Genomic DNA, 16,427 nt, shown 5'->3' with positions numbered 1-16,427 from the left:
CTCTGTGAGGGGAGGTTAGGCTGAGAGACTGTGACAGGCCCAAGGTCTCCCAGTGAGTTTCATGGCAGAACAGGGATTTGAAACCGGGTCTCGCAGGTCCTAGGTCCAGCACTCTGACCACACTGTCTCTCTGAGATGTATATATTTGGCTTCAGTTTGGGCTGTGAGGTCAGCTTGAAGAGGAGGATTGTATTTATTAAAGAGCTCTGCCTAAGGGTGTTCCTTGTTCCCGTCCTCATCCTTCCTCTCTGCTCTTGTTTCTGCCTCAGCCTAATACGGTGGCACTCCAACGAGGCCCTGCTCAACTGGCCCGACCTGCTCAGCGACCCTTCCATCATGGGCAACACAATCCAAAAGCTGAAGAGGGGCAGGACCAGTCGCCATCTTGGCCTGGAGGCTCCCTTGGCAGCTGAGGAGGACAGTTTGTCGCTTGGCTTCCCGCAAGCTCAGGCCAGATACTTCTCAGTTTCAGGTATGAGGCGGGTGGACAGGAAAACAGTCCAGACCTGAATGGATTCATAAAGGATTCTTTGCCACAAACATTTACTTCTCTTTAACACAGAGGTGGGGAACCTGTGGCCTTCCAGGTGTTGCTGGACTACAACTCTCATCTTCCCTGACTGCGGGCTGCTGGGAGCTGGAGTCAAACATCTGGAGGGCTGCAGCTTCCCTTCTGAGGTTTGCCAGGTGGCCTTAATAGTCCGGAACAAGTGATTTGCTGCCTGAGATGAAGGACTAGCAGAGAATCTAGAGGGGCCGTTGCATCGGATTTCAACCCTGGCATTGGGATATTGATCTACGTGGTTCCCGAGGGTAGCCTGCTACCTGAGGAAGTGCAGAGCAGGATAGATTAAGGGATTCAAGCAGAATTGGGGGTTGGGAGGTGCTGCCACCCTCTGGCAGCTGTTGTCTGAGGGAGGTGACACTCCGCCCAATATAGTAGGTCCGGCCCTGTTAACCTGAGTGCTGTTTATACAGAGGAGTGGAAGGAAATACTTATGCAGTTGAAGAAAGGCAGAGTAAGAATGCGTGAGAGGCAGAGGGTTCACTTTCCCCCTTTCTAGGGCATTCATGTCCACCGCACGCAGCATAGGGCCAAGGAGGACTCTCAGAGATTGCTGCATGGGAGAACCAGCCTTTTGCAAACCTGTTCTGCATATATTTGCAGAGTAACGCATATGCCCCACACAAGCACACTTCATACTGCTAACATATCTTGATGTGAACCCAGCTTGACACACGTTTCTTGGTCGCAGATGAAGATCTGATCCGGCAGATTCTCACTGATGGAGCTGGCAGCCTCTCCCACCCTCAGGAAATGGGACCATACCCCAGGGTTGAAACTGACCTCATCTCAGGGCTGTAAGTCTCCCACGACAGAGGAGGTAGTGGTGCTGGTGCCTGTGCACGAGGCCAGCTGCTTACTGACCCCCATCCCAAAGGAGTGCTTAACGCCCTTGTGTTTTTTTCTGGCAGATCCAGCATGCTTGGGGAGAAGACAGAGACTATCATGATGCAGCGGCTGACCGAGAAAGGGCAGAATGTAGCAGCAGCAGCAGCCCCTGGCAGAGAACTGAACCGCTCGGCCAAATCAACGCGAACAGGTAGGGTGGGATATGGCAATTGGTGACCAGCTTGGAAGTGGGATTGTGGGAGTGGTGGGGAATGCACAGAGCTCTAGACCCATCATGTCACCTTCACTTTCCAGTCATGCCTAGGCCAGCATCTTCCTCCCAGAGACTGAGCCACTTCCCATCCCCTTGTGATAGGATTTCTTCTAAACCAGCGGTTTACAAGCTTTTTCTGGCCACTGCCCCCTTTGTTCCATAAATTCATCCCTGCGTCCCCTACCCTATGAAAAGCATTATTCATTAAAGCAATTTTCACAGCCCTCTAAGGAATAACAAAATAAAATTCAAAACAGTAACAATTAATTGCACAGTTATTCAAAATCCGGTTAAAACTATTTAGTTTAATTAATTCCACAAAGTTAATGAACTTGATCCAGTGATGCCAAAAGTATGATAGCCATTTACACCTCCAATGCCCCTGTGCTGCCCCCTAGATAATCCCAACACCCCCCAGGGGGTAGTACCACCCACTATGGGAACCACTGATATGAATTCCGTCACCTTCAGCTTATCACACTCCCACTCTGCCTCAGCTGAAGACCTCCTCTATTGCGTTGGAAGAGTCAGAACAGTGCATAGTTAAACTATGGAACTCGCACCCGCAGGAGGCAGTGATGGCCACACACTTGGATGGCTCTGAAAGAGGAGGAGACAAATTCATGGAGGATGATTAGACTATCCGTGGCTACTAGCCATGATGGGTATGTTCTGCCCCTACGGTCAGAGGCAGGAATGCTTCTGAATACCAGAATACTACAGCAGGAGAGAGTGCTCTTGTGCTGCTTGTGGGTGTCCCATAATGGGCTTATGGTAGGCCACTGTGAGAACAGGAAGCTAGACTCTTGGCTTGCTCCAGCAGGCTCTTCTTACGTTCTTACATCCTCCCCTCATGCACACTCCATTCTGTGGAACGAAGCCAGATTACTGACTCCTGTAACTCTATGGATGTGCACATACGTGCAGGTCTGCAACCTTTCATGAGGGCATCTGCCCAGCCCCTGTGGTGCTTCTTACCAGCACCAGGTAAGTACTTCTGTTGCAGCACCAGGACAGGGTGTGCAGATCTTGAGAAAAATAACAAGTAATTGAGTACACTATTCCAAATGCCATCTTTCTCCCTCTATTTATATAAAAGGGTTTTAAACTTTTAAGAATTGTGCAGGCCCTGCCTTGCGTGTGTAACATGTAGCTGCTCTCCCTGCCCCACAGAAGCAGACTGAATAAAGCAAACCAGCCCCTGCTAACCACTTCTGTCTTGTGTGTGTGTCTCCCGCAGTCACAGATCACGCTCTCCGGAAGCGCCTGCTTCCCTTCTGGTGCTCCTACCTGGCCCATGCCATCAGCCTGGCCTGCCTGGTCATCTGCTTTGGAGTCTCCGTGTGGATTGGAGTGGGTTTCACCTCCAGCGTGGCCCTCATGTGGCTCATCTCAGGGATTTTTAGCTTCCTCTCCTCCTTCTTGCTGTGGGAACCATCCAAGGTAGGCTCTGATGGAAGCTCAGCGGGAGGGGAGAGGTTGCTTCCAGACAATTCCAGGTTGCCATTCCAACCCATGCCCCATTTCTGATTGAGCAGCATATAAATAGAAATAAAATCAACTGCCAAAGTTTCTCGGCAGTGGACATGAGAATTACAATTCACGGATGTGTCTCGGACCGATTACTTGTGCACTGGTCAAGCGGTCCAAGAAGCCACCTCCCTAAATGTTCTCCCTCTGCCCTGCCCAGGTTCTGCTGGAGGCCCTCTACTTCTCACTGGTGGCCAAGCGCCTGCACCCCGAGGAGGACGACACTCTGGTGGAGTACCCGTTCGTGGAGCACGTGTCAGAGAAGATTGGCCGGGTCCGGCCCCCTCAGGGATTTGCTCTCTTTCAAGCCAAGGAAGAGGCCAAGAAAGTGAAGCTTCTGCACGGCCTGCTCAAGGTGAAGAGGGGGAGCTGCTGCCAGTTTGTGGCGTCTGATGCATTTTAGGAGGGAGACTTGCAAGGGAGGGGAGGAGGAGGGCAGGCCCTGTGTGCCTTCCAGACAAAACTGGGCACTTTGAAAGCTCAGTGGCAGAGCAACTGCTTTAGAATGTCACGGATTCAATCCCCAATGGCTTTTCCAGGGAGGACTGGGCAAGGCTCCTTGCCTAAAATCCTTAAAAGCTTAAATGGACCCGTGGTCTGACTTGAGATAAGGCAGCTTTCCATAGGGAGAGGAGCACAGAAGACAGGCTGGAGCTCAGCGGTAGAGCAGTTGCTCTGCAGGCAGATGGTTCCAAGTTGAATCCCCTATGCCATCTCTTGGTAGGACTGGAGAGTCTCCCTGGATGCAGTCCTGGAGAGCCTCTGCTGCCACTCAGTGTGTCAACAGTGCTTAAGCTACATGGACCAATGGTCCAACTCAGCATAAGGCAGCTTTCTATGTTCCAAGGAGGGCTCATCCAACAGCTCCCAATCTAAGGAGCATCTCTGTGCATGGTGGTCCCACTCCAAGGGCAGGCAGGGAGTGAGATTCTGCTGGTTTGTGCAAGCTGTGGGTGGCTGTTCTGCTGAGGCAGCCACAGGCAGTTCCCAGCAAGAGAGCGAATAGGACCCTCTGTCTGTCATCCCTGCTAGAACTTCTTCATCTACATGCTGTTCCTCCTGGCGACCCTCCTGACCAACTATGGTGATGCTTCGCACAACAGCCGGGCGTTCCTCTTGCAGAGCTCCATCAAGCAGCAGCTGGGCAGTGAGCAGTTCCTGCGCATCAAGAGGTATTTCAGCATAGCTCAGCTGCTGCTCAGGTCTCCAGCCTAATGTTTGGAAACATTCCTCTTCAGCACTCTGCTCAGCTTTGCTGGTGGGAATTGCAGTCCCAAACAGCCGTACTGCCCGGGGCTGATGGGGAAAAAATGTCTGGTGTTCACAAGGTTGGGGAAGACAATACATAATTTGATGGACCAGGGATCTGACTCAGTGTAAGTCAGCTTCCCTGCAGAAGTGATGTCATTATTGTAGGGACAGAAACTCCTTGCCGGGCCCAAGAAATTCCTCTTTCCTCTTTGCCACGGAAACTGGTGACTACTGAAGTCTGAACCATTCAGCTTTGGTTGGTTAAAGTCAAAATGACCACAGAATTGCAAAGTCTCCACTCAACCGCCTCCTTCCTTTTTCTCTCCTGACCGTGCATGCACAGATCTGACGAGTTCTGGGTCTGGATGTCCCAAGGGCTGTTGCCCTATCTCTACAACAACCAGTCAGGCCGGGGAAGTTACAGTGTCACCCTGGGGTCCCCACGGCTGCGGCAGATCCGCCTCCAAGAAGGTAGGTGGGAGATCCTCATTAAGATGGTCCTGGATGGGGTCACGCTCCCCTGGAGGTGCATGTGTGCCACTTGGGAGCACTCCTGGGTCCATTACTGGATCACCAGAGGCACAAGTGGCCTCCGTAGCTTCTTCTACCAGCTTTGGCTGGTGGCCTAGCTGCGACCTGATTTGGATGGGAAGGTCATGGCTTCATTGAACTCTGTTCCAGTAGCCTCTAGGTTAGGCAACTGTAATGTACTGCACATGAGGCTGCCTTTGAAGATTGTTCAGAATCTGCAGCTACTGTAGAGTTTGGCAGCTAGATTATTTCTGTAAGTGAAGCAGTTTCCTGTCTCTGCAGGACACACAACAATGGTGGTGGTGTGTGAGCCTCTGTTGTCATGCGCAGGCTTGAAGCATCTAGAACAGCCTTCAGTAACCTGACACCCACCAGATATTGCTAGACCCCAGCTCCCATAAGTTCCAGCATCTTACAGCCATGCTGGCTGGGGTTGATGGGAGTTATAGTCCAAAATACTGTAGGACACCAGGCTGGCAAAGGCAGATCCAAAATGATTTAATCTCCCAGCACCTCTTGCTAACCCCCTGGGGTCTGATTGTGGCAATTTGTAGTCTGTGCAGACAACCAACAGTGTCAGGCCCAGGTGGTGGAGGGCCTTGCCTTCCATAGAACAAGCCTTGGCTAGCAGGGCTTGGCTAACCCTTTTGATTGCTTGCCTCTCTCGATTCTGCACCTGGAAATTGTAACACAGGATGCTGCCATTTTAGATGCTCTTCTCAAAAGCCAGAGGCTGCAATTTTGGGAACGTTTGTGAGATGGAAGTAGAAATATGTAATAAATTCACACACATACACATTTCTTTTATATATAGATTCAGGCACATACAACAAGCCTTTTAAGCAGATATCTTTCCTAGTCTGTTTCTGCATGAGAATTGTTTGTAGATGTATTAATTGCTTTTATATTCCACCTTTCCTTTCAAACACTAAACAAACAAATCAAACGGTCCCAGGGCATGTTACATATACACTGGAACCCTAAGTTAAAACCTCAGAACTAAGCAAGGTCATCAAAATAATAACGCAGCAATGTCATCACAGCCGTGTGACCAATGAAGAACCCTCTTCTGACTGCTTTTTTCCAGCAGAGTGTCCCAGTTCCGTCCGCCATATCCTTAGTGGGACCGATCCATCTGCAACTGGGGCGAAATGCATCCTTGGTTCAGACAGCTTTGATACGGCCAGTTATGCAGTAGGCTGGAAGAGTGTTGCCAGCAACCTCACACAATCATGGACTTACTCGCCACCTGATCTGCCAGGGTAAGAAGCACTAGATTCCTCCTGCACATCCCTTGCAGAAATCAGAGGAAGGGGATTTCCTGCCAGCTCCCTGTATCTTCTTCATTTTTTTTTTAAAGAATCCCTTTATTACCATTACTAGCAACCCAAAAGTACAATAGCAGGGTATACCATCATGCCATATACAACGCAAACAAGCAATTAATAATAAGAGAAATAAATGGTGCCACACCAATATAACTCAAGAAATCCAGATTTCCCAAGCTGGCAGGGATGGTGAATGTTGAGCATCTAAGTCCAAAGCATTGGAAATAAAACCGCACCAGATGTCCTATAAATGTTCTGGATCCTCCATCCCCCTTGAAACACACAGCCTGTGCGTAATTTCCCCCACAATAACTGAAGTCCATAAGTTCCTATACTACAAAGGCAAATGTAGATTTCTCAAGGTTTTCCATTGTTGAGCTATTGAAATCCTGGCTGCAGCTAACATTCATGTCAAAAGCTCTTTAGGGCAACAAGCTTTTGAGTTGCTTGTCCACATGTTCAATAATGATAGTTGTGGAGAAGCCCGAATAGGTGATTTAATTACATTAGATACTTCTTGATATACTTGAGACCAGAATAGTGAAACCTGAGGGCATCATCCCCTCTTTTTCAGTTCTCATCCCTTCCCCACACTCCCAATGCATTTGGGCATATGAACACCAGTTCAAAACAAAGGACAGAAGTGTGTGAGGCACTGTGGCAAGAGGAGACAGGGCCCATTCTTGTCCTCCAGTTAAATTTCAGACATTTTCAGTGAGCAGAGCAGAGCCGAGCACCAGGCCCTGCCAATGCACGGAAGACAAGGGACCAGACGAATTCCATCCAGGCCTCCGTTTGACCTATAGGCCTGGCCCTGCTTCTCTTTCAGGGCCTGGTACTGGGGCTACCTCTCCTTCTATGACAGTGGTGGTTATGTCCAGGATCTGGGGACGACTCTGGAAGAAAGCAGGGCTCGCTTGGAGATCCTCCAGCGGAACAACTGGATCAGCAACGTGTAAGCATGTTGGGGGAATCCGTGCCTCAGATTAGTAAGGCCGATCTGAGGGGCTAGGCAGACTCGCTCATCCAACAAGTAGACTTGAACCATCCTGTTCAGTCCTTCTCTTAACACAGGATGCTGCTATATCTTCCTTGCTGGACTGCAGAAGCTCCAAGGTTTGGCGCCTAACATCTGTAGATAAGGATGGGAGAGACTCCCAGGCTGGAACCTTGGAGTACTGCTGCCTGTTAGTGTCGACAGTACTGAGTTAGATGGACCAACTCTGTATAAGGCAGCTTCCTATGTTATTCTGCTGCTGCTGACCCACTTTTCTACCTCCTGCAGGAGCCGAGCAGTCTTTGTGGAGCTGGCCCAGTACAACCCTGGCTTGGGCCTCCATGCGGTCATCACACTCAGGCTGGAGTTCCCCGTAGTGAAGCACGCACTGCCGGCCGTGGCTGTGGCTGCTCTCCCGCCCCTTCCGCTTAGCCAGGGAGTCACGCTGCAGCTCCTCATGATGGTCAGTCCCAAAGAAAGGTTTCTCTCACCTCTTCCCAGAAGAATCTTTCTTCCAACTGGGGAGCACATAGATGCTGTTGCTTCTCCTGTTTACACTGTTTTATCTAGTGCCAACCACATGAAGAATTTGAGTATGGGAAGGGATGAGGACAGGTGTCACCTGTTGAGGCATTGTCCTCAATTCCCAACATGGTACCCTCTGGATGTTTTGGACTATGGTTCCCATAAGCCCCAAACATGATGCTGGGGCTGATGGGAGCTGTAGTCCAAAACATGGCTGTGCTAGCTAAGGATTGGGGTGGGAGCTGCAGTCCTAAAATATATGGAGAGCACCAAGTTGCAGAAGGCTGGTTCAGGGCACACAGAGTTGTTAAGAATGGAGATTGTACTCTTTTTATAGACTCCAATAAGGGAATCAAAGCAGGGAAGGAGCGTACATAGTTCTACTTCCTGTCCAATAAAGTTTTAAATTTCTGTTAAATTCCACACTGGAGAGCTCACATCCTGTAACAAGCAGAAACGCATACAAGCCTGGGGTTGTTTCCAATGGAAGTCCTACACAGCGTGGAACCATTGACAATATTAAGCATGGCACACTTGGTCCCGTTCAGTTCAATGAGTCTCCTCTTGAGTAGGCCATTCTTGGCTGCTAACCTGGAAGCTGCCATCTCTGTGGCACTAACAGGCTCTTTCCCCCCGATCCAGGTCTTCTTCATGATTGTGGTCGTCTACTTTGTGGTCTCAGAGTCTCTCTCCATCCAGAAGGCAGGCCGGGCCTATTTTGCCAGCGTGGGCAGCTACTGGCAGTGGCTGCTCATCCTCCTGACCACTGGCACCGTGGTTGTCCACTTGAGCCAGGTCACCCTGGCCAACCGGCAGTGGGCCAAGTACCTGAAAGACAAGCAGGGCTTCACCAGCTTCTACCAGGTGGCTTCTCTTCACACCGCCTTCCGCTGCCTGGCGGCCTGCCTCCTCTTCGTGCTGACAGTCAAGGTACAGTTTGATCGCTGGCATGCATGATGCAGACCTCCCTTTTGATGCATTTCAGGAAAAGAAGCCAGGGACAATGCCTGTTTGGTCACTGCTTCAGGGAACAGAAGAGCGAGGCGAGGCAGCCTTCTCAAACAGATGTTTCTGGACTACAGCTCCCACCAGCACTCACCATTGGCCCTGTTGGCTGGCTGGTGGGAGCATTGGGAACCCCCCCAACAACATCTGATAGGCAGCAGGTTGGGGAAGGCTGCATAAAAGTGAGGAGGGATGCAGCCAAATTATACAGACATACTGGTGAATCAAAGCCATCTCAGCAAATTGCAGAGGTGGGGAACCTGTGGCCCTCCAGCATATTGTTGAACCAACTCGCAGCAGCCAGCATGGCCAGTGATGGGAGTTGTAGTTCAGCAGTCTCGCCTCTTCTTTCATACTTCAGGAGGGCTGGCTGACTTTTCCTTTTTCCTAAAGATTTGCCATGTAGAACTGCTTTGGGGCTTGTGAGGGGATGAGAAAAAGCCTTCATGGGATTGAGCGACCCAGCAGAAGACAGAGCCAACTTCTGCTTAAACACTGTGGCCAGCAGAGGGCAAAGAGCCTCAGCCCTTAAGTGCAGCAAGATTGGCCCCACCGCTTTGGACATGTTAAGCCCATTTCTTCTCTAGCAAGAATTGGAAGAAACGAATCGTCTATAAATAGAGTTTTGCTGTCCTGTCAGGAGAGGGAGTTGTGGTCCCTTTCGGAGAGGAGCATGGATTTATTTATTTCTAGCCTTAAAGGCAAAACATTTCCAGAGCAGCTTACAGTGTGATTTTAAAAAGAAACTTTTAAAAACAACAGAAAAGAATTCCTTTGGAGATTTAACAGTCTGGGAGAATAAAAATGTCTTCATCTGGTGCCCAGAGAGACAGAGCAGGTGTCAGCAGACACCCCCGCCACCCCCCAAAATGGCCCTTCAGACTGACTGCAAAGGGGCCAGTTCATGGGGTGCCAAGTGCTTTAAACAGGCTTCTGTTCTCATCTTCCTTCCCTACAGGCTTCCCAACAGCTGCGCTTCATCCGCCAATGGTCCACTTTTGGCAAGACTTTGCAGAGGTCTACGAAGGAGCTTTTTGCTGCAGGGCTGGCCTTCACAATCCTGACTCTGGCTTATGCACAGCTCGGCTTCCTGGTAAGCCTGGACTCCCAGATGCAGGCAAAGAGAAGGGCGGGTTGACTAGTTTGGGCAGGTTCTCTCCAAAAGCCAGCTTAGAAGCTTCTGCCGCCATGCCCCCAGATGCCTTTGGACTACAACTCCCATCGTCCCCAAGCCTTGTCCATACCACCTGCTGGGGTTGATGGAAGTTGAAATCCAAGAGCACATCTGGAGGCCACAAGGTGCTCCAGGGAGAGGCCCTACTAAGCCTCCCCACACACACAAGCAACGGCAGCATGTGAAATGGGACATGGTTGCCCACAATGGCAACCCACATAGAGCTAATATTCAGACTTCTGCTGTGTCTCCTTTTTGCCCAGCTCTTCTCCCACTCTGAGGCCTTCCCCAGCTTCCCCAGCACTCTCCAGCTCCTTTTCACCGCCTTCCGCAGCAGCAGTAGCAGCAGCAGCCTGCCCCTCTTCCTCCCCGAATCCGTGGGTCTCTCCCACCTCTTCTACGCCAGCTACGTCATCCTGGAGCTGTGGGTGGTCCTGCGGCTCTTTGCCGCGGTGCTCATGCACCACTACCGCGAGACCCGCTTCGAGATGTACCGGCCAGCCTTCGAGTCCCAGGACTACGAGATGGTGGAGCTCTTTGTCCGGAGGCTCAAAATGTGGATGGGGTTCACCAAAGCCAAGGAGGTAAACCCCACTTCCCCGAAAAAGTTGTGCTTGGGGGTGGGGGTATGTGCGCTATGCAGTTGCTCTCCAAACTCTTGGGAAAAACTCTTCCAGACTAGCCCATTCCCTTATGCAAGGTCTGTTGTGATGATACTACTACTTTAAAAAGTCTGGCCAAAGGCAGAAAAGACACATTCTGCAACCTGCATAAATTATGCACAGTTTCCTATTCTGCATAATTTATTCTGTTTTGCTAGTCATGGGGAGGACTGCCGTCCCATCCCCAAACACAGGGAACTTATTTTGCTCACCCATCTTGCACGTATCCTGTCAAGTCTTCCAGGGCAGCCAAGGTGCTGTTTGTGAAAAGGAAGCTGTGGTGATGGTGGAGCTGAAGTTCTACACCCAGAACTGCAGGAGACGTGCAGCTTCCTGCACCCTCTGGTGCTTGGTGTGCCACACCAGAATTGCAGGAAACCAATTTAAACTTGGTTGTGCATCAAAGCCAGGGACTTTTGGGGGTGCTGTTGCTCCCCTGTGTCCCGAAAGGGATGGTGTCAGGCAAGGGAGGATTTCTGAGACACCAGCAATGAGACAGCCAGGAGCAAAACTCATGGCTTTGGCTTCTCTGCCAGCCTTTTGCTCTGTAAAACAGTCCCAGCCATTGAAACGACCCCTTTCTGTCCTCTGCAGTTCCGCCACAAGGTGCGCTTCGAAGGCATGGAGCCGCTGCCCTCCCGCTCCTCCAGCCAGGACTCCCACTCCTTGCAAGGCCCCACGCCCACCGCCACCTCCGACAGCTCCCGCGCCTCCACCTCCTCCAGCCAACTGGATGGACTCAGCCTGGCCCCCAGCGCCCGGGACAGCTCCGAAGTGGATGCCGACATCCAGCGCCTCCTCTCCCTTTTCGAAACACTGCTCATCCGGTTTGACCAGGTGAATGAGGTGACCGCTGATGTGTACCACATTGAGTGCCAGCTAGAGGGCACACGGAGCGGACAGGCCAGGAAGAGGGGTGGGCAGCAAGCAAGCCGGCACCACCCAATCCGTGCAGATCCTGGGGTGCTTTCCTCTAACTTGGCCCCTAATAACAGCAGCCGCTTCCTGCCCTCTCGGCCACGCAGCAGCTCCACGTCACCCCTCAAGGTTATCCAAGCCCCCCCGCATGGCATCAGCCAGGGCGCCCTGCTGTCTCCGCAGAAGACACACGCATCGGCCATGCCAGTAGTAAAAAAAAAGAAGCCGCTGCGGGCAAACAACAGGGTCCATCCCAGTGGCAAATAGCAGCCAGGTTCCACAGGGTTGCAGCAGTCAGGTGGCCCCCCTACGTAAGCAGAAGGGAAGAGGCTTTTGCAGTCTCAAACTTGGTTGCCAAAAACTTTGCCTCTCATTTACGGGGACAGTACGCAAGAGCAACAGCCTTTTTGTGAGTTTGTTGCCAACAGACGAGAAGGTGGCCGTTGCCTGGAGCCACCAGAGTTCCCACCCACTGCTTTCCACAGTCATGGCCTGTGGCCTTAGCAGTGCAGCAGTATTAAGGCTTCTTCAGAGGCCAGACAAGATCATGCCGTCTTTCAAAGGGCAAGCAGGAGCTAGAAAAGGTGAGCCCAGCTGTGCAATATTTGCATTAGCATCCTTGGAGTGAAAGGCAGAAAAGAAACCAGAATCCAGGCAAGGAAAAAGGAAGAAGAAAAACTTGTAAGGAAGCAAAGCCAGAACTTTTAATATCAAAAACAGAAATGCAACCTGGTCTACTTTTAAATGATTCTTCATCAAGATTTGCTGAAGGCAAAAGCTGCACCATCCAGGCAAAGAAGCCCAGAGATCTCCTGGGTTCAGCAGGCTGAGCCTGGGCTGGGAAGTGGAGACAGCAGTGCCTGAAAGGGGTCAGGTTCCCCTTCCAGGCATTTCACAAAGAAGGTGCACTTTGGAGGAAGAAACTATGCAGGAGCAAGTCAGTCAATTCTCCCTCAGGAAGTTCTCTCCTGAGACAGCCATGCCCTCCTCCAGAATATTTAAAAGGAACCCAAAAGTTTCCTTCAGCCTGAGAGTCTTTAAGAGAAAGGACCCCTGTTCTTCAGCCAAAATGCTGTCAACAGAAACAGACATTTGGATGGGCCAACAGTGTTTATTGAAAAAGGGGGCTGGGGGTGATACTGTTTGCAGAGACCTGTCCCTGTGAGCTGGTTTCACTGGGTACTTATTCCAACAGTGTCTCCCTTCTCCCCCCCCCCTCCAAAAAAACCCCCAATTGAATAGCTTGGTGTATGGCATCCATCATTGTATATGTTGAGGTGCCTGAGTGTGTTTATATTTGGTGTTTGTGTGTCTATTATATATATATATATTATATATATATATGGTTTACTATTTCTATTTACTGCCCAGCACTTTAATCAATGCTTTCCTTAGCTAACGGTGACACATGCAACTTTTAAAATAAGAGCAGGATAATATATCATGGAAGCAGTATTTTTGTTTGTTTGTAGATCATAATTTGAAACAGGCCACTGGAATATGAGCACAGGGGAGTGCCCCCGGCTACCCTCATTGTGGGTGGCTCCCCCAAGGCTCCAAGGGCCAGCGGACAGCCCACATTTTTGGCAGTGCCACATATCATGAAGAGTACAAATGGCTAAGGTTTGTACGCTTGTCCTCTTCCCTTTTTCAGAAGAGGGAAGATCTGCTTCTCCAAGCTTAGAGAAGCGATGCTCCCAAGCAGCTCAGAAGCAAAGATTCAATTTAAAAATTGATTTGAGGCTAGGATAACATGTCGACATCACAGCCAAAGCTATATGTAGTTTTCCGTTTAGGAAGACGGTTTTTATTTACGCAAAATTTGATTGTTATCCTGGACTTCCCAATGCAGTGGAGCATGTTGCTTTTCTACCATGCAAAAATCAAGGAAGAAAAAAAAGCAATGGAAAGTCGCAGTGGGAAATGTGGGAGAACAAGTGCCAGCTGGCAGTGTTGCATAAGCTGTGTGTTAAAAGTATCAGGATGAATGCCCAATAAGCAGGTGACATCGCATCACCTCTGTGCAAATTTTGTGCAAAAGTATTTTAGCATGGCTGCTCAACTGCCAGCTGGTCTGTAAGCTCCCACAGGTGTCTCCCTGGCCAAACCTCAGCAGTCTGCATCACAGCAGGGGCCAATAGATGCTGCAGCTGTTACTACCCGCCTCCCCCATCCCAGCTTTAAAGCAATGTGCTGTTAACCCGTAGAACTGGCTGCCACTGTACATGTGCTGGTATTATCCTAGCCTCCATCAGTTTCCTTGTTTTACACAAGGAAATGAGCTTTGATTCAGAGTGGCTTTTGGAGCGTCCCAGAAAACAAGTGTGTTTTAAAAATCAAGTCCACTCCCCTACCACCACCACCACTCATTTGACGTGAATGAGTTACATCCTTCCATTGGAAGCTACAGCTGGCTTGTAGTTTCTCTAGAACCTTAACTCTGCTTTTGGGAGTCAATCCTGGCTTTCTTTTTTCAAAACATTTTGCTGCCCCCCCCCACAAAAAATAGCACTGCTCCTGTCATCATATTCCATAGGCCAGTTTAATGTTATGTATATTGCAAGTAATTTATACGGGATTTTTACAAGGAGAAAAATAATGTATATTTTTGTATGTTTGCTATATTTTTATAGCATTTGGTACTGTGCTCAACACATGTAGATAGGAGTTATTTAAAAAAAAAGGTGTGTTAAAAGCCTTCTTGCTAAAATGTTTGTGGTGTGCAAGCAAAGCGCCCGTGTGTTTGGGATTTTGTGCCAAAGGAAGTCTGAGAGGTCTTTCTGTTCCCCACATCCAGGGCAGGGGGGCAGGAACTCTCTGCAATGCACTAGCCATAATTTCTCCTAGACATTGCTAAGTCTAAAAAGAACTCTGATATCAAGGCCTACACCTAGTCTTTGACTGGGTTTCCACAAGTGCCGTTTCTAAATGCTGACTTGCTTATTCCATTGCCAACATCATTGGTAGGAGTTGTAAATAGAGATTTTTTTTCTGGAATGGTTTGTTTTTTTTTTAATTGCTAATTCTTTTGGCTGTAACCATCATCCTAAAAATGAGGAAAATATGGTTATAGGCACATCTTTTTATAATATTTCATTATTTATAAAGGGTGCTATTTTTTAACAAACTCTTTTCTAAAATATTCCAAGCTGCTTTACTCATCAGGTACAAAGTGGAAAATGCACTTGCTTCATTCTGTGAAGGAACAAAGAAAGATCGCTAGGAGGTAGGAGATGGTCAGTGGGTGGGAAAAGGGCATTGCATTGCATTGGCCAGGAGATAAATTGCTGCAGGGCTAAAGACTTTCTGTAATGGGTCCTTGATAAGGAGATTCAGCAGGGAGGTTTTCCAGTCATCATCCACTAGACTTGAGCGCACATTGGAAGCTTTTATCGTGAGGGAGCCATTGGGCTCCCTGCATTCCCTATGAATGCAATGCAAAAAGCTGCAAATTTTGACCAGAGCAGGCCTCTGTTGCCACAAGTGGAAAAAAGAAGATATTGATCTGTTGGCTTATTTAAAGAATGCAGCCTGTGTGTGTGGGAAGTGACTGAAGTGAGCTAGAGATGGGTATGGCTTGAACCAAGTGAAGGGATTTTGCACTTCTTTCTCTGCTAAATTAAAAAGTTCTCATAGTTTTCTAGGGTTGTTGTTTTTAATGTAGGTCCTTACGAGGGTAAATCCTAGTCAAGTCAGGGAAGCAAGCGCCTTAGCACATGAGCTGTGCTCTTACGCTAAGGAGGGAGTGGGGGGTGTTTTCCTCCCAGGGAGGAGGATCATTCTGGAGCACAGAAGACGTGAAGGTAGCAAGGAAGGAGCTGGTATGGGAGGAAGGAGAATGTCCCTGGTGCTTTGCTGTAGATCGATCTACTTCAGCGCAGACCATGCCCACTGCCCACCGCCCCCCTCTCTCATCAGCAGCGGACCCAACTCACGTCCCTACCTGCCAGATAAACTCTTGAATGTATATTTTGGTATTTACTCACAGGCAGATGGTTTCTTATTTATTGTTGTCCGAAACCCCACACTGATGCCTACAGTAACTTGCTGCTTAGCACAGAACTCTTGCCAGCTAAACAAAAACCACAACCCCGCTCTCTCTTTAGAGGCAGGTGGCTTTTATCAAGGCTTCTGGTAGCAACAGCAGAAGCAGCAATTGTGATTAATGTTAAGTTTTGCAAACATATGTTGTTTTTTTGTAACGGTGAAAAAGAAATGACAAAGTCTACTTTAAAAAGTTAATGGACGGCTCAATAAAAATTTCTGTGCCTTATTAAGCAAATGGAAGTGTCTTGCTAAAGTGAATTTAATTGAAACTCAATAAATAGCAACCCACACCCAAGTCCGCAAACTCAAACAACAACAAGAGGTATACAATTAGCAAGCCGGGTGGGGTGCTGAGTGCACTGCACAGAATGTTACTTGTACAACTGTCTGCCCTACTGGACAGAGGTCATGGGTAGGCACTGGGTGCAGTGAGTGCCTGGCCATCATAGGACACGTCTGCCCCCTTGTGTCCCCTGGCAGCAAGTCCCACTGGCATATACAGTACTGTATGTCAATTCAACCATTGGGAAACACAGTCCGAGGGTCAATTCACATAAACAAAGTCCCAACAGTCAGGAATCATAGTCTAAGTAAGCCAAGTCCAAAGTCCAGCAATTGGGAAACACAGTCCAGAGTCAAACCCAAGGCACAGTCCAGTAGAAGTCCTACAACGTCAAAGCTGAGGTCCGTCAACATAGGCAGTTAAGCAGACAAAGCAGCTCAGCTCTGGCTCCCCCTTTATACCTTGCATGTGGATTGCAGCATCTGGGCTGGACGAGGCAGGTGAGCCTC

The 16,427-nt window shown here is 49.3% G+C and overlaps 1 protein-coding gene across 1 annotated transcript in view; it reads left to right on the top strand.

Annotated features, from left to right (window-relative positions):
* The window catches only part of PKD1 (polycystin 1, transient receptor potential channel interacting), a 111,136-nt gene extending 95,266 nt beyond the window's left edge, over nucleotides 1-15,870 (top strand). The window contains 14 exon segments of the mRNA XM_081888954.1: nucleotides 270-472; nucleotides 1,257-1,362; nucleotides 1,477-1,604; nucleotides 2,908-3,110; nucleotides 3,358-3,552; nucleotides 4,230-4,369; nucleotides 4,792-4,919; nucleotides 6,067-6,241; nucleotides 7,137-7,262; nucleotides 7,593-7,767; nucleotides 8,472-8,759; nucleotides 9,793-9,927; nucleotides 10,272-10,592; nucleotides 11,265-15,870. Of these exon segments, the coding sequence (XP_081745080.1) occupies nucleotides 270-472; nucleotides 1,257-1,362; nucleotides 1,477-1,604; nucleotides 2,908-3,110; nucleotides 3,358-3,552; nucleotides 4,230-4,369; nucleotides 4,792-4,919; nucleotides 6,067-6,241; nucleotides 7,137-7,262; nucleotides 7,593-7,767; nucleotides 8,472-8,759; nucleotides 9,793-9,927; nucleotides 10,272-10,592; nucleotides 11,265-11,855 (2,914 nt within the window). The 3' untranslated portion in view covers nucleotides 11,856-15,870.
* The last annotated feature ends 557 nt before the right edge of the window (nucleotides 15,871-16,427 follow it).

Source organism: Podarcis melisellensis (assembly GCF_964234715.1).
Source record: "Podarcis melisellensis genome assembly, chromosome: 14".
Taxonomy (NCBI): domain Eukaryota; kingdom Metazoa; phylum Chordata; class Lepidosauria; order Squamata; family Lacertidae; genus Podarcis; species Podarcis melisellensis.
Note: the sequence above shows the minus strand (reverse complement) of the source record. Positions and strands in the feature narration are given on the sequence as shown.